We start from the raw sequence: 22,211 nt of genomic DNA on the forward strand, positions 1-22,211 counted from the left end.
GTGCTGCTTGGCGTATGCTACATGGCAGAGCCGCATGTGAGCAGGACACAGAGCTAGACTGACTCGTCCTACAGTCTCAGGAGGCTGCGCCCATAATCAGGCGGTGTCACAGCCCCGTCTGGCTCCAACGCTGCGCATTCTTCACACCTACATGGTGCTGGGTGCGTGGGAAACGCAATAACTAATCTGGGATCACAGAATCGTTTGAGTTAGAAGGGCCCTTAAAGGCCATCCAGTCCAACGCCCCTGCAAAGAACAGGGACACCTACAGCCAGATCAGGTGCTCACAGTCCCACCCAGCCTGACCTGGGTGTCTGCAAGGCCGGGGCACGCAGCACCGCTCAGGGCAGCCCGCTCCAGTCCCTCACCATTCTAATCGCAAAAAACCCCAAACTTCTCAACACCCAATGAACGGCCACAGCCCTTGGTGCCGCCCGGCGCTCCCCGACCCTCCAACCGGCCCGGGGGCTCGCTGCCCGGCACGAGGGTTCGGTGCAGCGCTCACCCCGCGGATACTCACTGCTGCCGGCCCCGACCTCGCCCCGCTCTGCTCAGCGCCGGGGCGGCCCCGCCGAGCGGCACACCTGCGGCAGGTGAGGCGGGCGGGGCTGAGACGGCCGTCCACCGCCTGCCCGCAGCGATCGCCCGCTCGCCCGCCCGCCTCCCAGCGCGCGTATTCGTGCCGTGTAGTTTTTTCAGGGTTTCCTTAAAAAAAAATAATAATAATGATTTATTTCATATGTATTTTTTCCGCCTCGACTGTCTTTTCTCAAAACAGGCAAAACCCGCGGCCGCCTACGGCCGTAAAGCCAGGCGGTGCGGCTGCGCGCCAGGCCCGCGTCGCGCGGTCGTGCCTGAGCGAAGATGGCGGCGGGGGAAGCGAAGTCTGTGCTCTTCGTGTGCCTGGGTGAGCGCCGGGCCGGGCCGCGGGGGCAGCAGCAGTGCGGTGAGGCGGCCCGGGGAGCCGGTGGAGTGCGGGGTGCTCCGGGCCTGAGCCGCGTGTCTCACCCGGCCTGGCTCTGCAGCGGTCGCTGAAGCGGGCTGGGAGCCGGGCGGAGGGAGCGGGTGCCGTCCGCTTCTTGCCGCGGCACAACGCTGCCGCTGTGTAGATCGGGGCCGTCGGTAGGGAATAACGGGTGAAACGCGGTGTCGGTAAGCGTGAAGTTGATGTGGGGACTGAGAGTGCGCTGAGTCAGCGGAGTGTAAGTGTTCGTGGTGCTGTGGGCAGCACGGCTAAGAAGAGCAGCCCGGGGGAGGGCGGAAGGCACGTTGTGCGGTGCGGTCCTGGCCGTCATCTGGGGAGCGGCCCACGTGAAGCAGTGAAGGCAAAAGGCTTTTAAACTAAATAGATGAATACATGAGAATCATACATCATACATGAGCCTCGTGAGAAGATAGGAAAACACAGGTGTGAAGGGATCAGAAAGGGTTTGGTTGCTTTCCCAAAGCTCCCCCGCAACCAGCTGATAGCTAACCTGACTGCATGGCCGTGCTCTGTTGGGTGTATTCTCAAAGCTTCTACTCTCTGATGGGATGGCAAGCTGTGTGCCTCACTCATGCGGTTTTAACGTTGTCTGTTTCCTGGTTGTTTTAGTCTAATGTGGTGAGAGGTGATCCTTATTAGTCCTTGATGTTTTGACAGTTTTGTTACAAAACCACTGGTTGATTAAAAGTTTTTAAACTATTTATCTGTTTTAATAAGAGAAAATGAAATAAATTGAATAGCGAAAGAGTATAGTTTTGTGAAATATGTTCTAGTATTTCCCTTATAGTAAAACCAACTGTAATAATAACCTGGGGAAGAAGTTCTTTAGATAAGAAATGATCAGTTGCTGTATGTTTGGGAGCCTGTGGTCTGGACAAACATCTCTGTGTAAAAACATCTAACATGCATCCTTCTCTCCAAATGGTATGCTGTGGAGGCAGTGGTATCCATCACAAAACAATTTATATGCATGTATGGGTCTTTACATCCATGATGGTGATTTGCACTGTATCAGGTTCCTAATCTAGCTGAGAAACTGTTTTTAGTGAAAGGTAGTTTAGATGTGGATTGAACTATGATATTGAATTTGAGGGAAGGATGAATAAATCACAAAGGACTGATGTCTCTGACACTAATTTTTAAAAATAAATATATCTTTGAATTTCCTCTTCTATGCTCCCAGGTTATTAAAAAACAAAAACAAAAAAAGCCTAATTGTACATGGCATGTGATGTAAGAGCTACTAAACATGAAAAGCACTTCATTTTTCTGGTCAAGTGTATGTTAAGATTTGAAAGTAATCTGTACCTTCTTCCACTGTACGTTTGCTTAATATTTTTTAATTATTCTTGGAAAATGATACTCACATCTTAATAGATTTTTTTTCCTCTGACTTTTGATTAGAATAACTATTGTTGGTGCTGAAAAAAGCACTACTAAATAGGTATCTGGAACTGCATTTACATGGAGTGTTCTTTGCTTTTTAATGAAGCATATTAGTTCAGATATTCTCCCACGTTCAGGGAGAACTGATCCCCAAAAGATTGTGCCTTTATAAAGAAACACACTTTCTTTTTGCATTATTTTGAAAGAAGCCTGTTACGGAAGTATCCGTTTACTGTGTTGGGACTTTTTTTGTAATGAGATAAGCAGCTATTCATTACACAATAAAATATAATCTAGTTAATGTAGATAATTACATTAATCATAGGAGTTCCTTATCACTAAGAAATAAACTGAGCATCCAAGAGCATATTTAATTACAGTATATGAAAAGGCACCGGGAAATATTTTTTCATTCATTTAAGGCAAAGAAATGATTTAAATTGGAGTTGAACCAGAAATCACTTTACTGTTTTTACGCTTATGCAACGTACCTAATTAATGCCTGAGCTCTAGAAATGAACTTAGAATGGTGCTATGTTATGTAAGTAAGCCTCTTTCCTGTCTTGTCCACTGTAACATAAAAGGCTGTATGGGCATCTTAGGCCGGGAGCTGGCTTACTGATCTCTGTGTGTGGAAGAACAGTTGCTGTATAAACGGTTAGACAAAGTGATTTTGGGAGCATTCTCAAGAAGTTATGTTTGCTGAGAGTTACAGAGTGTGAATATTGCCATCAGAGATTGCATAAAATCTATTCTAAAATGACAGTGAATGTATTGGCTATGAGAAAACTATGCTATAGTTAGAGTGAGTTGAGCTTTCTCGTTCGGTTTTCACAACCCACAGTATTTGCTTTTAAATGTGGCCAATAGGAAAGCAATAGCTTTGGTAAAACACTGAAGTGACACCAAGACATTTATGACACCAAGTTGGCTGGAAGTGTCGATCTGCCTGGGGTAGCGAGGCCCTATAGAGGGATCTGGACAGGCTGGATAGCTGGGCTGAAGCCAATGGGATGAGGTTTAACAAGACCAAATGCCACTTTGGCTACGACAGCCCCCTGCACAGGCTTGGGGCAGAGTGGCTGTAAGACTGTGTAGAGGAAATGGCCCTTAGGTATCGATTGATGCTCAGCTGAACATGAGCCAGCAGTGTGCCCGGGTGGCCAAGAAGGCCAGTGGCATCCTGACTTGCATCAGAAACGGTGTTGCCAGCAGGAGCAGGGCAGTGATTGTCCCCCTCAGTACTCAGCTCTGGTGAGGCCGCACCTCGAGTACTGTGTCCAGGTTTGGGCCCTTCACTGCAAGAAAGACTTTGAGGCCCTGGAACGGGTTCAAAGAAGGGCAACAAAGCTGATGAGGGGACTGGAGCACAGGGCTTATGAGGAGCAGCTGAGGGAGCTGGGAATGTTCAGCCTGGAGAAGAGGAGGCTCAGGGGAGACCTTATTGCTCTCTATAACTTCCTGAAGGGAAGCTGTAGTGAGCTGAGGATTGCCCTCTTCTCTTGTGTATCTGGTGATAGGACTAGAGGGAATGGCTTCCAGCTGCACCAGGGGAGATTCAGGCTGGACCTTAGGAAATACTACTTCTCTGAAAGAGTGGTCAGGCACTGGAATGGGCTGCTCAGGGAGGTGGTGGAGTCACTGACCCTGGAGGTGTTCAAGGGATGTTCGGACATTCTGTCGAGGGACATGGTTTAGTGAGAGCTGTTGGTGATAGGTGGATGGTTGGACTGGATGATCTTGTAGGTCTTTTCCAACCTTGGTGATTGTGTGATTCTGTCACATATTCATCATAAACAGCTGCCAGAACAAGGGTTCTGCCAACGACAGGGGCAAGCTGACAACAAGAACTAAAGATATTTTTGGAGAAAAAGAGAATGGGAAGCTTTAAGTTTGCTGAGAAAGGTATAATGACCCTGTAGGTGATAACTGAGAATAATTAATCATTAATTGGTGTCACGGACAGGATCCCCTCAGTGTTGAAAGGTATCACTTAGCACAAACACTCTGCCCAGTAGGTGTGAGTGAAGAGAGCTGGGAATTGGCCTCTCAGCTATAAGCTGGGAAAGGTACAGGCAGTGGCAAGCTGTGACTGACCAGGAAATGGTGGTGTTTAACTGCTCCCGTTTTTGAAAAATTTAAGTAATATAATGTTTGCCTCACCTCTGTAGGAATAGCATGGGCTCATATTTATATTCAAGGTCAGGCTGGATGTGGCTGTGGGCAGCCTGGTCTGGTGGTTGGTGACTCTGCATGTAGCAGGGGGATTGAAACTAGATGATCATTGTGGTCCTTTTCAACCCAGGGCATTCTATGGCTTTATGATATGATTCTGTGATATTATTAGACACGATCCAAATGCTGTAGCAGATGGGATTACAGCACATGTGAAAGAATGAAGAGTGTGACCAGGAAAACGAAAAGCCATAGTGTATGCTGCGCTGGGAGCAGCATCAGTGAAGGCCTGGAAGGGGACATACCTGACAAAATGTTAAATCCTTGCAAGAACAAATAAAAACCCAGCAGAGCAAACTAATCGCTGAATGTAATACCACTTCATACCACTCAGCAACTCCCTGTGGCTCTGTCATACACATTGGACAGATTAAATTTTTCAGTCCAAATTAGAGGAAGGGAGATGACAAGGAGCTCCAGGTAGGACAGACCTTGATTCTGTTCCAGATAGTGAACAAGAATTTTCAAGCGTTGATAAATCAGCTGACAAACGGAGGCTGGATTCAAAACCTGTATGCCAATTAAGTAGTTTAAAATGAGTTGGGAGATATTTTATCCTGAGAATGCAGAAGCAGTGATGAGGCCATTAATTAAAATAGAGACTACTGATAATGGCCAGAGTTGGAGACCCCTGGAAGTTATTACCTGAATGGCGCCATTCACGGTGACTGGAATTTTGAAAACCTGGGAAAAAATTCACTAGCTTGAGACTGACGTGGAGGGTGTCACTGACCAGTAGTGATTGAGTTTTACTAGTAGAGGATGAGGCTTGGGACCTGGAATTTTCTTAACTACTGATGACCCAGCAGAGCTGTGGTCATCAACTCAATGAGTTGCCTATTGAGCAGGAGGTCTGGACCACTTAGAAAGAGGGATCCAGCGTGTATTGAGACCTCAACTATAAACTTTGACCAGAAGTTTGCAGAAGGCAGCTTGTGTTCAGTTAATGCATGATGGATGTTCAGTCTGTCAGCAGCCTTCCCAGACATTATCAGTTGTTAATCCCAATGGAATGACTCCCCTGAATTGAGGTCTACCTGATGATTTGAAATTATTTGCAATGTAGTTACAAGACCGTTTGTGGGATGCATTTGCTCAGTGAGGAGGGAGGTGGGGCCCAACGAGGAGAACCTGTGACATATGAAGAAATACCCTAAGAGTTAATAAATTATGGTGGGAGAGTGGGTCTTAGGGGTGGAGTTACAAGGTCTAAACTTGCCGTCAGAAGAGTAGAACAGCAGGAAAATTGTCCCCATCCCTGCACCTCTGGGTGCAAGGAGAAGTATATTATGGGCTGAAAGAATGGAGAAAGGGATCCCTCAAGATTTCATGGATATCCATATACAGCAGCATTAGAGAGTCTTATCTGAGTATTGCAAGGTAAACAACAGTGGACCCTAGCAGTGAGCAGAACCCCTTGTGGGAAGTGGAAGGAGCCCTGACTAAATGATGTAACAGTACCTGGCTTTGAGACACCTACTGCATGTGAAAAGGACTTATCTTAGGATGGGAAAGTATGTTTGCTGTCCCCAGTAAGTGAGCTGGGGATCAGCTGTTGAATTCACAATTCACTTATAGAGCCTCATAGAAAGTGATGAGGGAGACTTGCTGATTACTTTCCCCCTTGGTCCCCTTAAAACCTCAGTTAACGTTTCTAGTGGGCAGGGATTATCAAGTATTAGCATTTAGGATTGATGTCGCTAACTGCAATGGCGTAGTTGCTCTTAAAAAACAGATGTATTTGTGAATTCTGAACCTCAGTTGACTGCTCAGGTTAAGTGCTGGTTGCCTGGAGATGAAACCGCAACTGATACTATTATGATATTAGGAGCTTTGCTGACAAACATCCTGGGATGTGTGTGGTTAGAATGGAAGGAAAGCAGTGGATATTTGATCTCTCCACAGCATCTGTGCAGCTGCTCCAAAATGCACCCAAATTGCTCTCCTCTAAGATAGTGAATGTACAACCATACCCCCTTCCTCTGAAAGCATAAGGAAGTCACCCCAGTGATACCAGAATTAAAGGAAAAGGAAGTAATTGTCTCCCAGAATTAAATGAAAAGGAAGTAATTGTCTCAGTGCACGCTGCTTACAGTTCCCTGGTATGGCTGGTCCTTAAATGTAATGGGAAATACAGACTGGCCATTGATTAATGCAGGCTGAATGCTAATGCAGGCCCCTTAACTGCCATGGTACTTAGCATAGCCAAACTGGTTGTAACCATACAGGAGCAAGCTCATCAGCTTCTAGCAACCATTGGTGTGAAATGTGTGCGTTTTTTGTTCCACTTATGGGAAGCAGATAGAGACCATCTTGCCTTCACCTGGGAAGACATGCAATTTACTTTTACATGTCTTCAGGGCTATTGCCATTTGCCAAGCACGGCTCACAGTGCATTATCACAAAAACTTGCACAAATTACTCACAAAAGAGGGAATCTGAGTATACGATGTATGGATGATATATTGCTCAGGTGCCCAAACTGAAGTAGTACTTCAAATTCCAACGGAAGGTACTACTTCTATCTTCAGAAGTAAAGTTTTTGGGCATCTGATGGAGGGAAGGAACAATGTGTTCCCTTTGAACATGATGAAAAATAAGAAAGAGTTACTGCATGCTCAAGGCTTACTAGTATTTTGGAGGAATCATATGAGATTTTTCCATCATAGTCTATTCCTTATACGATTTAACTTACAAGTGCCAGCTGGGAATGAACCTCCATTCACGAGGAGGTCTTAAAGTTGATAACTGTTGAAGCAGAGTATACCAAGCTCCTGAGCCAGTACACCCAACTGATCTGTTCCACATTATTGATTGCAAAACTCCATTTAGATCGTGAAACACGTATGTGGCAGAGTGAGCATGCAGGCCTTTTGGGTTCCATTCACTTCTTCAAAAATGGAGAGAAACGTTATTCGGGCTGGGAAAAGGACATTTTGTGGTTAATCTAGTGATATAGAAAGTTGAAAAGATCGTATTACAATAGCCAGTCATTTTTAGATTACCTTCTAAGGTCTTAAAATCAGTTGAGATAGCATCAAAACTAACCCAGGCTCAGGCAGTCTGATAGGCAACAAGAGATAATACTATCAGGAGTTTGAAATTGTGATTTAGTTATTTGCCTAAACCTAAGCCCATTTAGTTGGATAACAGAAGCATTCTCACTGCTGCAGTGGTTCAAGAGAGAGAGGGCACAGGATGAAGGGATCCAGTGAATTTTCTGTACTCCATGCTATCTCCAGGCATACACAGTGGTATTATTGAATGTACCAGTGGCTTCTTGAAACTGGTTTTAAGATCCCTTGAGCCTATGTGGGTGCAGCAGGTGACCAACACAGTAACAAAGGTTACAGCCATTGTGGAATTAATGGCTGCCTGTGCCTCATTGCGTTCTGCCCTAAAACCCCATCCCTGCATCCTGGGAAAGGAAAACATTATATTGTGAAGTCATTCCACACTACCCAGGGCAGCCCATCCTAATGGGTATGTCAACGGTAGGACAAGTACCTCTGACCCTAAGAACTCCGCATAACCTTTATGCTTGAGTGGCCACTGGTGGACATGAGAAGGACCATTGGGTCCTTACCTGAAGGCATGTTCAATCTTTTAAACCATTTGCTTTTAATATATTACATATCTTTCAGGTTGTTAGAAACCTGTCGTAGGACTTACATTTTCTGTCATTGAATGGATCGTTATTGTTAGCTTAATTTTATTTGGCTTTTTTTTGTAGTTTACTAGGGAAAAATGGATTGGAAAATTTGCTTTTTCTCAGTTAGCATTGGAATAATAGGATTGCTATAGGAGGGGGAACCTAGCTTTGGAATTGATACAAGGATTTATGTGTATCTGGAATTGCACAAATCAAGGGATATGTGTTGCTCTCCCTGATTCCATGTTTGAAGGTATTAAATTCACTCTGAATTGGGTAGATTTTGGGGGGATATTAACAAAAGAATTGGATAATCTTAACGTAGGGAAATGCTACATGGGGAGTGGTTAAGTCCCCTTTTCTTGATCAGAAGGAAGGGCAGCCGTGGGTGATAAACAAGACCTGAGTAAAGCGTGAAAGAGCCTTGTATCAAATCCCAAGCAATTCTGCTTGGAATCATTTGTAGAATCAAACGCGTTATCCATCACTGATAGTTAACTTGACCATAATACAGAAAAATACCACTTCTGTTCCTTGCACCATTGTGCCATGGTGGGGTTCTCCTCATGAGGGTGGATATTTTGAACACTAATGTAGTTTATACTGGGATGCAAGCTGGTGTATACAAACTGTTAGCAGGCCAGGCACCACACACCCCATCAATCATACCAAGTAGCCTAAACAGTCCTACACATGCTCAGGAATGTATTATAGGGGTCTATGTTCCTGATTATTATGCATGGATACAAAAGGTCAGTCTGCAGCTAGAGACGTTCTTTGCACCAAGTGAAGTTATCGAACGGCACCAGATGTTCCAGAAAATTTAACTTGGCAGGCTCACATACTGAGGAATTGGACTGAACGCGCATCTGGAGAGCTTAATTTACAGGTTCGACAAGTATCAAAGGTGACTTTGCAAAACCAGTTAGCCTTAGACATGCTATTACAGGAGCATGGTGTATGTGGAGTGTTGAATTTAACAGAGAGGGAATGTTGTATCACCATTCACAACGCCACCTCTACCATAGCTGAGGCCCGTCAGAAAATGAAGGAAATCACTGAACAGACTGCTGAGCTTTTCTAGGTAATGCAGGCGAAAGACTGATTTGTCGGACTCAGCCCCAGGTTGCAGATGGCGTTGCTGCTGAAATCTTTTGGACTCATGGGGAGAGGAAGATGGCTCATAAATACCAATCTTATAATATGGCGTGTGGATTTTTGTTTCTAATGGCAGGCCTTGCAGTCAGTCCCAGAAAACTGCACGGCTTAGTCAGATGTAATTGTGAGCAGGCCACTGCCGAGTAACTGTTCCATAGAAATCTCCCATGAAAGTTTACTTATGGTTCTTGACTGTTATTTCACCTTAATCCATACTGAGAAGTTTTGCCAGTCTTAGTAACTCTCCTCTCCCCACATATGGAATGTGACAGGGTAGCCGTATATTTACATATCCAATTGAGCGCAAAGTGTCTTCAGGTAGATGTGAGCAGAAATAAGGCACAGGGAACCATGAAATTCAGACAGAAATTTGAGTACGTAGTGGCAGAAAGTAGTTAAATTTTAGATGCTTGCTGATGAGGGGGACAGGTGGTAAGTCACTGAATGATGCAAATTACAGTAGGAAGCAGTATGATAGTGACTTAGGTGAACTGACCGTGCAGGGAGTTGAAAGCACTTTCTTAAATGTAAGAGAATGAAAGCTAGTAAAACTTTCTCTTTTGTTATTCCCTCTGCTGTTTCTAACAGAAGAGAGGAGCATCTGTTGTCATTTGGGAAGACAAAGAGTGTGAAAGAGTTAGAGAGCTGAATAAGGAACAATGAAAATACAAAACAGATTGGAAGACTGAGTGAATGACAAGATCAGCAGTATGTAGAGATGAGCTGAAAGGCAATCAAGTTGTCTTTCATGTTGAGATAAATGACACTTATATTTCTGTTCGAGAGTAAATCAAAGATTAATGCATGGTCTGGAATAAGATCTCATACCCAACATTGGTTTTGATAACCATCAGTAGATCTCTTATTTCTAGAAAATGAGTGAGAAAGCATGACTATGAAGGTGTTCAACAAAAGGTTCCACTAGTGATTGTGCAATTGAAGTTAGTTAGCTAGTTAATTAATTAGGACTAGTAATGTTATGTTAATTATTATTAATAAAGTATTAAGCGTAGTAATGAAATTCACTGTTCATTCAGAGTTGTGTAGTATTATTCACACAGAGAATAATACAAGAGGTAAATGGCCTTAACAGCTGGTGTAATGGAAACAGAATTTAAGTTCAGAAACAAGACTTAAAGGTAGTTTGAAGAAAGAGAAAAAAGAGGGGCAAGTTGGAAGTATGAGATTGCGATCATAAATTTGATACTCATGAAGGAGCCATAAATGGTGACAGGAAGTCATCTTAGGTTATTTTCAAAAGAGCTATATAAAAATTTTGGAACTTTTTTTTGTAAAACTTTTCCTGGAATATATTTGTTGGTTTTATTTGTGAGTATTCAGGAATTCAAAATTCAAATTTATTGAATTTAAATAAATTGGCTTAACTCTAGTCATTAGGTAAGGCTAAATTCATTTCTTGAGGAAACCAGAAGCTTCGTTTGTTTAGTTTAGCGTAACTGTGCTTGACAAGGGTTCTGTATCTGTTGAAGGAAGGGAAGATTTTTAAGTTACAGGATGATGTTAACCAAGATCAGATAAGCATTGACTTCCATGGATAAATACTAAGTGGGAATTTGAATGCTTCTGGTTACTGACAAGAAATGAGTTTCTGGAGTATCCTCGAAGATAGGAAATGCTTTTAAAAGAGAGCCTGATGATTTAATAAGAGAAATGATGCTGTAAATGCCTGTGATATCAGAGGACTGGACTCACTGGCTTTGAAGGTTCTTTACTTATGATGTATGTTACACATTCTGTCTGTTTCCTATTAAAATGATACTATTTAATTCATTGAATTAAAAAAGTAATTTTTAACTTACTACGTTCTTTAACATCTTTTGTAATAAATATTATCTTGTCTCATGAATAAAAATATTTTTCCTCTTTTATTTATTCTTTCAAGACCTATTTTTTAGTTTCTTTGGGTAAACTAGTTTCAAGTAAAAGAAATTGTATGTTTTCCCCTGGAAAAAGATCTGCTGCTATCAAAATTCATTTTATGTTTCAGCACAGTTGTTTTCCCATTGATTAGCCAGTTGCTTTTGCCCATTTAGTGATTTGATGTTCTCTGAAACTCATACCTAAGTGGCTCGTTTCCCACTTGTTTTTTTTTTAGTGGTTGGCATGATTGACAGCAACTTATTAAATGCTCAGACCATAGCAGCTTCTTCCTCTTCAGTAGTGAAATCTCCAGTTTGATATTTTGCTAAGTACTTGATCTGTGAATGTTGTGCTGCCAGCAATGTAGTTCTATTTGTGGGCATTTCATTTCCAGATTTCAAACAGTAAGAATTTCATTTGTAGCAGAATGGTGATCGTGGTGATTTATTTTTCTTTTTAAAGATGTAGAATTGACTTCTACCATTTGTGGTATCTTATACTTCTCAAAAATCAGAGGTGAATGAAGTCATACATTCTGTTTGGTGGGAAGTGGAGGTTTGTATCCTTATTGTGCATGTGGATAATGTGTCAGCTATAAATGTCTCGTTTCTCATGTGAAAGGAGAATAGATATAGGATGAAAAGATGCTGACAGTTTGAGTGACAGTTCAGTAGATTTATTTATTTGCTGTTGAGGTATTTGTTTTTTCCCCAAAGAGAATGTATTTTTGCATGCAGGTCCAGAAGATTTAAGTGCATGTTATATACAGGCTTAGCAGTGAAGCAGAAATACTATAGACCTATTATTTCTAGTTTTTAATTGGGCACTATTTCTCTGTTGAGATAGATCTTGCTGAAAATAAGGTCAGATCAAGTGGCTAGTGTAGTCTGAGGCTGTTTGAAGGCAAGACTCATTACATTTATACAGTAAACAGCCTTGACTGTTGGCTGATTGGTTGTACTTCAGCTTTGCTATCAGTTACTTTTCATTACTAATCTTTCATATTTTGGACCTCACAAACATCTGGAATACTTTTCCTGAATGTTCATAAACATAGGGATCTTATTAATGTTTGTAAATATCTTAAGTGTGGGAGGCAAAGTGACATGGCCAACCTTTTTTCAGTGGTCTGTAGGAACAGGACAAGGGGAAATGGCCATAAACTGAAGCATAGGAAATTCTGCACCAATATGGCAAAAGAACTTCTTTACAGTGAGGGTGACGGAGCACAGGAATACGCTGCCCAGGGGGGTTGTGGAGTCCCCTTCTCTGGAGACGTTCAAGACCTCCCTGGGTGCCAACCTGTGCAGCCTGCTGTAGGGGCCTGCTTTGGCAGAGGAGTTGAACTCGATGATTTTTGGAGGTCTCTTCCAACCCCTACAGTTCTGTGATTCACTTCTGTGTAATTGAGTTCTCTTTTGAAGTTGGCGAGTTGGTGTGCTGTTAGTATTTGGAAGCTATTCTTGGTGAGGGTTCATTTTGGCACGCAGTTACTTCCCTTCAGTGATCAGGATGCATGCACATTGTTCAGCCTTTTCTCTATGTTAGTTCCATAGTAGTGGTGTTTGTGTTTTGGAATTGTCCAAAACTTTTCTGTTAATAGGTAGGTAATAATGTAAATACTTGAGGCAAATATTTATAGAGTAAAGCATTAGCTGAAATTTACTGGCATGTAGGAAGAATATTTGCTCCCATTTAACATTTGTAATTTTTTATGATCTTTTCTGATCAGAGAGCATTTGTATGGTAGGAGTTGCCTTCCTACTTATTTTAGCAAAGTGTACATTCTCAGTGAATAATATGCATTTCAGGACACAGGTGGATATTGCGTTTCCACTTTTGCAGAATCTTCTGGGTTGTAATAAGCAATTCACACTCTATCCGAATAAACAAAAATCTTTCATCTGAGCTGTGCTGGCAAGTCCACACAATTACTGAAATTGTTTTTAACTTTGATCTCCTATTTCTGTAGGAAACATATGCCGCTCTCCAATAGCTGAAGCAGTTTTTAGAAAACTTGTAACTGATGAGAAAGTTGAAAATAAGGTAAGCTGTTTATTTCTGTTCCTGTCTATGAAACGACTGTATTCTATCCAGTTAGTACAAATGTAAGAAGTGAGAAAGGAAACATAAAAACATAAATTTGTTTTTCTGTAGTGGAGGATAGACAGTGCAGCGACATCTACCTATGAAATAGGAAACCCTCCTGACTATCGAGGACAGACTTGCATGAAGAAGCATGGCATTACCATGAATCATATTGCCAGGCAGGTACTGTACTTTAATTTTCTTTAAATGTGTGTGTGTATTTGTTTTGTTCTTGCAGTGGATGACAGACAGTGCTGCTGTTTCAGACTGGAACGTGGGGCGCTCCCCAGATACAAGGGCTTTAAGCTGTCTAAGAAATCATGGCATTGAGACAGCACATAGAGCACGACAGGTAGAAGAGAGTATATTTTCTTTCTTGTTCATACCCATGCTGTGTTTAGCCCTAACCATTATATTCACAGAAGTAATTTGACCAGTGCATAGATAAGCATCAAATAATAAATGCTGTATGCAGTTTTTCAGAGAACTCTAAAGGTACCTAAATCTTCCAGTTGAGGTTAATTAATTTCTTGTTATTAAGTTTGATTGGAAGTATAACTGGGAAGCATTGGAACGCTTCCTCTGTTGAAATTCCTACCTTTAGGTGTTTAGTATTTGGGGCATTTTTCAAAACATTTGTTGAATACTCTTTTAAAATGGACTTAATCTAGTAATCTGTGATGCTTTTTTTCTGCAAGGAGTTACATTTTTATTTAGCAAGCCCAAAAAGATGTAGAGTACCTGTTTCCCATCACAAAAAGATTCTGTTCTTGAATTAAAAACCATAGAGTCCCGAATCAGGACTAAGGCACTCAGACCCAAGATTAATAAATAATATTGTTGGTGATATCTGCAGAGATAAACATACCTAAACATACCCTTGAAACATTCTTAAGTCAGAGACAGGTTTCTTAGTGAAATCCTTAACTCTGATAAAAGTTCATCTCAGTTTTCAACAAAAAAAAAAAACTAACAAAAAAAAAAAAGAGTTTATTTCCACTATGATTCTGGAGGGATCAGAAATAAATGTCTGCATCTATGTAAATCATTCAGACACTAAAATAAATGCACATAACTTACTTCAGTTAACTACTCTCTGAATGTGGGATATTCCTCAAGGGCTTGACCTTTAGTTAGCTTGAGATTATGCCACTGGTTCTTCTGATGAAAAGATCAAGTAGTTTTGTCATTGTCTTTTGTTTCTGATCCCTGCAGAATTTTACCAGACTATGTAAGGTCATATTTACTTTCTTCACTTTCAAAAACTGCATGTTTTTTTAACTTTTTCTTTAAAAAAAATCCCTCAATTAGTCCGTTGCTTTCTGCTGACCTTTCCTGATGCTAATCTCTATTACATAACAATGCAAACAGGACTGAGCACAGTACAGCTCCAGATATTTAAGGCTTTACTATTAAAAAAAATTACTAGGAAAAGTCTGTTGTTGTGATCCTCTGGTGGTTCTGCATTTGCTATTTATCAGTGCTTACAAACAGCATTATTTGTCATTATGCAAGCTAAATGGTACTCAGGCTAATCAGTGACTATTTCAGTCACTGTCGCATAACTTGTTTGTTTTTTTTTTTAAAGATGAGCCTTGGAAACTTGAGAATTGGATAGTTAAGCTAAAGCAGAGTGTCCAAAAGCATCTGGTCATTTTCCTTGAAACAGCTGAGAGAGAATGAAAGCACCTTAGTGAAAATAATTGATAATACGTACATTTGGTTAATGAAAAGATTTCAGTAGAAGGAAAAGAGTCTAAAATGTTAAAATGCATAGGGAGAGGGAATTAAAAAGAATGAGACAATAAATTGAAAGAATAACAGGATGAAAACATAAAATCATCCCAGCACAAGCAGCTTGATTTTATTTTAAGTGAAAGAAGTTCTTGAACTGCACGTAGCTGTTCACGTTGTACTGATGTTAACTATCTAATTCCAGTATTTTTTCAAACTTTTGTCAAATGGTCTCTACTGATACTGCAAACACAGTATCAGGTGCTGCAAAAACAGGTGGACCAACATGGTCTCATAGTACCTCCAGAGTGGGACTGACCAGTATGACTTTGCAGAATGATCAGGCTAGTAGAAGCAGAAGTGTATTTGTTCTCTAGTAGGGACAAACTTGAGGATAGAGATTCTGTATGATTTTGTAGCTTCAGAGCAGATTGAGAATGGTTTAATCCAGGAGCTGCAGAAATAGAAAGGAGGGATTTTTCTTCCATTGTCTTATAAATACTGTCATAAGATGATGACCTGATGGAGCTATCTTCTTCATTTCTGTTACCCAGTGGAAAGCAATTCCTGTGCATAATTATGATAATCATTATGATTATCATCTTCTATACTAAACTCACATATGTGCTACAAGAATCAATATTCAGAAGATAGAGTGTTAACTTGGTTGCATCCTGCAATCATATACAGTGACTGTTCAAGTGAATTTTAAATGGAAGAGTAAATATATGTATAAAATACATTAAAAAAATATATGTCAAGATAAAAATGTTTGTTAATGTCTTAGTTTTTGGTAGCTTGCTGTATGTTTATGCACGCATTGAAAGTCTCAGCCTTCATGCACAGAACAGAAATGCATTAATCAGTTTAACTTCTGTTCGTGCTGAGGCCAAAATTGATTTCAGTATGACTCATATCGAGCATTTGCCTTAAATGTGAAATTGAGATTAGAGGAAAGTTGCATTAAACATTGCTTCACAATGGGATAAATTTGAGGACTGCTGCATCTCTTTGGTTTAGATAGAGTAAAGGAGATTACTACCCTGCTGTAAATGAAGGCAAATGCTTAACAGAAATTGGAATGATGATGTGTTTCCCTGTTGATGGTCTTTAATAATGGTTATATACTTTTTTTTTAATGTAAAATTCCTCTTTTCTGTGTAGCTGACTGCTTGAACTCTTTATTATTCCTCAGAATGCACATTCATTTTTATGTCCTTTAGATTCTTCCCCTGAAATGGTAGTTTTCGTAATATCTGTTATCTACTCGAGTACAGTCTAACCAGTTATCCTGTGTTTAGGGGTGCATTTAGATTTGTGTTAATGCTGGTTCGTAAGGTAATAACTGTCATATTGTCAACGTACAGAGAGGTTGTGGGAAATGTGGCAGGTGCATTTTTTTGTTTCCACTTTGTTTTTTTAAGTTTTCTCTGTCTGCACAACAAAGAAATCTATGCCTACTTATTTTTGCAGTGTTTAGTTCTGTGGAGCAAGCAGGAGAAGCTTATAGAGGTTCTGGTAGAGTTGCCAGGAAAACAGAGCTATTTCCACTGTAAAAATATTTTTGTAGGTCAGAGGCACTGCATGAATACAGCAAATATTTTACAGTGAAAATAAACAAGTCTGCATTAGTTTTCATCATTAACTCTTTATTATCAAAAGTTTTCCCCTCTTACATCCCCCTCACCCCATGTGAAATGCTTCCTTTATGGTCTTAATCTAGTGATAATTCCTGTAAGTTTTTTGTTACTTTCTGTTATGAAAGTGTTTTTTCTGCTGTATATTTTTGGAGGTTAGAATTCTGGTTTCCACCTCTTCTCTTATTTACTCTTTTTTCTAGGGCATTCCAAAGACACCTGTTAGACAAAGCAGAAGAAGCCTTTCAAATTTAATCGTAGGATGGTTTAAGTTGGAAGGGACCTCAAAGATTATCTAGGTACAGCCCCCCTACTGTGGGCAGGGTTGCCAGCCACCAATTTCATCTTTTATATTTAATATGAACTCACTATAGGTTTTATTTTATTTATTCTGATTATCAAAGAATCAGAAGATGAGCAGTTTTTTCTTTCCACCTTTTTTTTTTTTTTTTTTTTTTTTTAAGAAACTAGAACTAGAAAACATGAAAACAGTCCCCTCCCTTTCCTTCTCCCTTTCCTTCTCCCTTTCCTTCTCCCTTTCCTTCTCCCTTTCCTTCTCCCTTTCCTTCTCCCTTTCCTTCTCCCTTTCCTTCTCCCTTTCCTTCTCCCTTTCCTTCTCCCTTTCCTTCTCCCTTTCCTTCTCCCTTTCCTTCTCCCTTTCCTTCTCCCTTTCCTTCTCCCTTTTTTTTTTTTGGTAATCAAGCAATGATTGTGGGCTAAAGTACATGTTTTTAATTCTAGGTTACTAAAGATGATTTCCAGACCTTTGATTATATACTTTGTATGGATGAAAGCAATCTAAGGTAATGTATGAAGAAATTTAGAACAAATTCATATGGATTGCTCTAGTGCTAGCTTGTGGGTCGCTTTGAAGACAGAAGTCGCATTTTATTGCTCGTCTCAGCATTTTTGTTTGTGTGTACATGTGTAAATCATAGAAGGATTCTCCACTTCTTTCATGTTTAATGAGTTAGAATTCCATGTTTTATTTGTGTGATATGTGCTACTCTAAATTAAGGAAAAGGAAACTTAGTATGTGTTACACAAGTGCGGCTGATGCCTATATAGCTACAAATGAGGAAATACTGTTTTTAGACCGAAGTGATCTGGTTTTCTGATTGTGTAGGATCTGAAAGATCTTTTGGAAACTTGGAAAGAATTAAATGTGTCGCTTCCCACACATGTCCTTTTTTAAAATGGAAATAATTCTAGTCATTAGCTGGGGAAATCTTGCTCGCTTCTGCTTTCCATGTTTTTAATTGTGTAACTATGAGATGGTTTGAGCTTAAGAAAGACTTAGTGAAATAATTGCTTAGTATAATAGGTTGGATATCATTAGAAAAATTTCTGCTTATTATGTAGATATGATTAAGGGTGAGCTTTAATAACTTGGAGGTCTTGCAGTGTTTTTAAAGACAGTAACATGTAGCATAACAGGGTTTTATTTACTATTGTTATTATTATTAACATATGAAGACTTTTAGGACCAGCATCTCTTATCTGAAGTATCATTTGTTGAATTTTCTAGAGTGTTTTAGGTGACTGCTGTTACAACTTTTATTCATACATAACACTTGTGTCAGGTAAAGAGATGATTAGCTTATCTATAGTTTCACGCAAATTCTTAAACTGTTAGTACCAAAATAAGTTTTCATTTGTTTATTAACTGCAGAGTAGCAGAAACATCACAGCTATAGCAGAATTAAGGGCCTTACTATGGCCACACTTGTAAGTTTCGTCTTGAACGCGCACTCAGTTCAACCACTGTCTTAGGAATGCTTGTTTGCAGCTGGTTCCAAGTACTAATGTCATATCAGTCTGTCATATCAGAAAAGAATTTGGGAAGTCACTTTTCTGTAGTATTGGAACCAGATGGCCCCTTCCTGTTCATTAGCTGGTATGCTAGAAGCCTTGAAGCAAGTGGTTGGACTTCATCATAATCATATGGACGCTTAGGATGACAGTCTTCAAACAAACATAGTTCTCTGAAATATTTCCTGCATTCATAGGGCTACTTTTTGTTAGTTTTAAAAAAGATTTTTTTTTCTAAATCTCTAAGGCACAAATTTCTTAGTTGATAAAAAAGTCAACGCTTCTGTCTTTGCTTAAAATGATATTGTGTTCTCACTGCTATTTTGTCTTTCTTGACTATGTGAAATTAACTCCTTCATCAATTATAATTCATTAGAAGTTAGTTTCTTAAAACTGCTACTTACAATCAGTCGCAAACCACTGTAAGCTTTGTAAGCATTGGACAAGTTGAATTCTGGTTTGGTATGGAAAGGTCTAATATTATAAAATACTGAACATATTCCAGTAATACCCAGCTTTTAATCTAAGGGTGTTTAAAGGTACATTTTAACTGCATTTGGGATACTGGATGGCCATTTGCAAGTTGACAAGGAAAATATTGTTTCTAAACCAGTATGCCTCACCAGAGGGAGGCATTGTAGAAGATAGGGCAATTGCTAAAATATTGCAATATGTCAAAGTCAAGACAGATCTAAAGAATCTACTATTCTCTGCAAACTGAATGCGGAAGAACTTCACATGAGCTAGAGGCATAACTGAGAGATGTCGCAACATGCCCATTTAAATGCTGTTTTGTAGCCCATGAGCTCATAAATCTGGAAAAAAAAAAAAAGGAAAAAAAAAAGTAGATAGTCATCATTATTTCTGTTTAATTCAAGTTAAAGAAGGACACTGAAAATACTTAGTGAATGATCTGAGGACGAAGGTAAATTTGCTGTCTCAAAGTTCTGCTAAAACTCTTTGTTCTGGCTTTTTTAATAGTCTGGAATAAGTTTACGTGTGCCATTGATAGTCAGTTAAAAAACAAAACAGGTAACAACACATGAGAAGAGGAGCACCAGAGCTCACAGAATCGAGTGAGTCCAGAAACTTATTGTTTGTCTGCGTTCTCTAGAAACTATCATGAGCATCTAATACTGATGCTGAAAAATTCTGAAGAAATTGATGGGAGTTTGTTTTGTTTTGTTGTTTGTAATACATATATGTTTTTTTCTTCCCCAAGAGATCTGAAAAGGAAAAGCAACCAGGTTAAAGACTGCAAGGCCAAAATTGAACTGCTTGGGTCATACGATCCACAGAAACAACTTATTATTGAAGATCCATACTATGTAAGAAATTATTTTGGTCGCTTAATGAAAACCTGTATATATATAGTACATAATCTTGCCAGATTCCACAGTTCTTATGCAACATGTGAGATGTACGTACGTATAGTGTATATCTATCTGATAATATACAATATAAATTATTGGAGTAGGAAATGAAAACATGTCTTTATTCATTCTATTTGTTATTACTTAAGTAATTTAAGTTCATAATACACCTGTATTTTGAATATTCAGTGAAATCCTCTGTGTCATTTTCCATGCAAAAAGAATGTAGTCACAAAGACAGAGACAAAGACAAGGAAACAGTCAAAGAATTTGAGTACTGTCAGCTAAGAGCAATCACTTAAATTAGCATTCTTCAGTTTAGGAAAGAGAAGTGGATGAGGATATGGTGAGGTTCTATAAAACATTGGTATCACGAGGAAATATCAGGAATTGCTATACGTTATATCAGAAATAGAGAACGTCAAATAGATTATAGGAAGTAGATTCAAAACAGAATGTTTGTTTCTACACAGTGCTTTCTTAAATAGTGAAATAACATGACAGGATAATGTGAATGTTAAAGAAAAAAAAAAAAAAAGAAAAAAAGAAAAAAAAGAAACACCCCCAAAAGGCTTATAAATTGAATGAAAAAGCCAACACCAAATAAGAAAACTGATGGTGAATCAAAGTTCATCCAGGACTGCTGGGTACAAAATCTGTTAGTTAAAATTAGGGAGGAAATACATTAAATCTGTCACCGTATCTTTGTACTGTTTTTGTTGTTTTATTTGCCATTATTGACAGTAGAAAAAACATTTGCAAAATGCGCCAATATTACTATTCTTACCTTCTTTTTCTTTTTTTTTTTTTTTCTAGGGGAATGAAAAGGACTTTGAAACTGTTTACGAGCAGTGTGTTAGATGCTGTAAAGCATTTTTGGAGAAGCCTCATTAATGTTTAATCATTCTATTTCTAAAAGAAAATAATTAGCTTCTCCTGAAATATGTAAGCTTTTCTTGATTGATGTATTTAAATTGTAAAACTGTGCTTCCTTATAAGAACAATTCACAACTTTTTCAGTTTAATTTTTTATTGTAGATTTTGTCATCTCATTGGAAAAACAGATATTGTAGATGAACCATTTTCTCACATATCAATGTAATAATAAAGTACTTGTTAAGAATAAATTTAATCTGTAAACTCTTACAGTGCTTTCTCAGAAGCACTGAAAAAAAAAAGTCTTGCTTCTTTATGCGCTGTACAGTCAACAAGATGTTATCTCATTGTGCCATTAGTGAGTTAGTTGAAGCCAACTTTCTGCAGGTGTATGTGAAATAATAGTTCATATATGTTAATGTAGGCTTGTCATCCCAATATCATTAGACAACTTTCAGAAAGAAGCTTGTTATATTGAGTCTGGTGAACTAAGGAGACTACCTTCCCAAAACAGGCGTTGTTCTTAGCACTATTTCAAAGTTCAAGCAAGCAGAACTTGTTATCAGGATCCTGTGAAAATGGTTTGTTATTTAGGTTTAAATCTTCATTTATCAAAGAAAAAATCATTTTGTGCTGATAGATTTTTATGCTCATAAAAATGAAATCAGTTCGGAGATGGTCACTGATGATGGTACTAAGACTTCATTATCTTTTGGTCTTGGGGCCAATTTGTAGCACACTGCTGTACATAAAGTAATATAGCACTTGCTTTCACAATAGAACAGTTCAGTTTAAAAGTCTAAATGTGAACTGTATATTTTATATCAGAAGTAAAATATTCAAATATTCCGTATTCCTATATGAGTGGCAGATGATATTTTTATATTTACTCAGGAGAATGGATAGCATGTCAAAAATGTTCTTTAAGAATATAGTTCAACTGGAAGACAGTCTGTGTGTAATATAATTTGAAGCTATATGAAGGTCAGTAACTAAGAAGTTGTGCTCTTGCACACACAAGAAAATGGAATGCATTATGCAAATCTGTTCTTATTTGTCTGTACATCATCCTCAATTTTTGCCTAGGCAGAAACATGACTGTGAAATGTAATTAGATTAGTAATGTGACTGATGCCATCTTTTCTTATTTTGAGTAATGCTGATATTGATATGAACAAGGATTGCTGCATAATCTGTAAAACTGTAAGATTTGCTTTCTTATTTATCTGTTTGCATTTATTCTTCTATTTGCCTTCCAAATCAATAGGAACAGCTCTGTATTGTCATCTACTTTCCTTCTGGGAAAGGGATGCACTTGGATACAGAAGCCTGTTGCCTTTAGGGTTGAAAGGAATCTTAATGTCACCATGCATCTAACTGCAGCTTTTACAATT

At 39.3% G+C, this 22,211-nt stretch overlaps 1 protein-coding gene across 2 annotated transcripts; it reads left to right on the forward strand.

The window, feature by feature from the left end:
* Positions 1 to 864: 864 nt before the first annotated feature.
* On the forward strand, positions 865 to 20,835 carry ACP1 (acid phosphatase 1; the record flags this gene model as incomplete). 2 transcript variants are annotated; one of them, XM_079532629.1, is made up of 6 exons in its annotated part: positions 865 to 907; positions 13,270 to 13,343; positions 13,455 to 13,568; positions 17,498 to 17,559; positions 19,791 to 19,896; positions 20,758 to 20,835. In XM_079532629.1, 6 exons carry the CDS (start codon positions 865 to 867, stop codon positions 20,833 to 20,835), a joined length of 477 nt encoding a protein of 158 aa, XP_079388755.1. The 2 variants fall into 2 exon arrangements, with proteins under 2 accessions (XP_079388755.1, XP_079388756.1); XM_079532630.1 differs by lacking the exon at positions 13,455 to 13,568 and adding an exon at positions 13,624 to 13,737.
* Between the last annotated feature and the right edge of the window lie 1,376 nt (positions 20,836 to 22,211).

This window comes from Tetrao urogallus (assembly GCF_951394365.1).
Source record: "Tetrao urogallus genome assembly, chromosome: 2".
NCBI lineage: Eukaryota > Metazoa > Chordata > Aves > Galliformes > Phasianidae > Tetrao > Tetrao urogallus.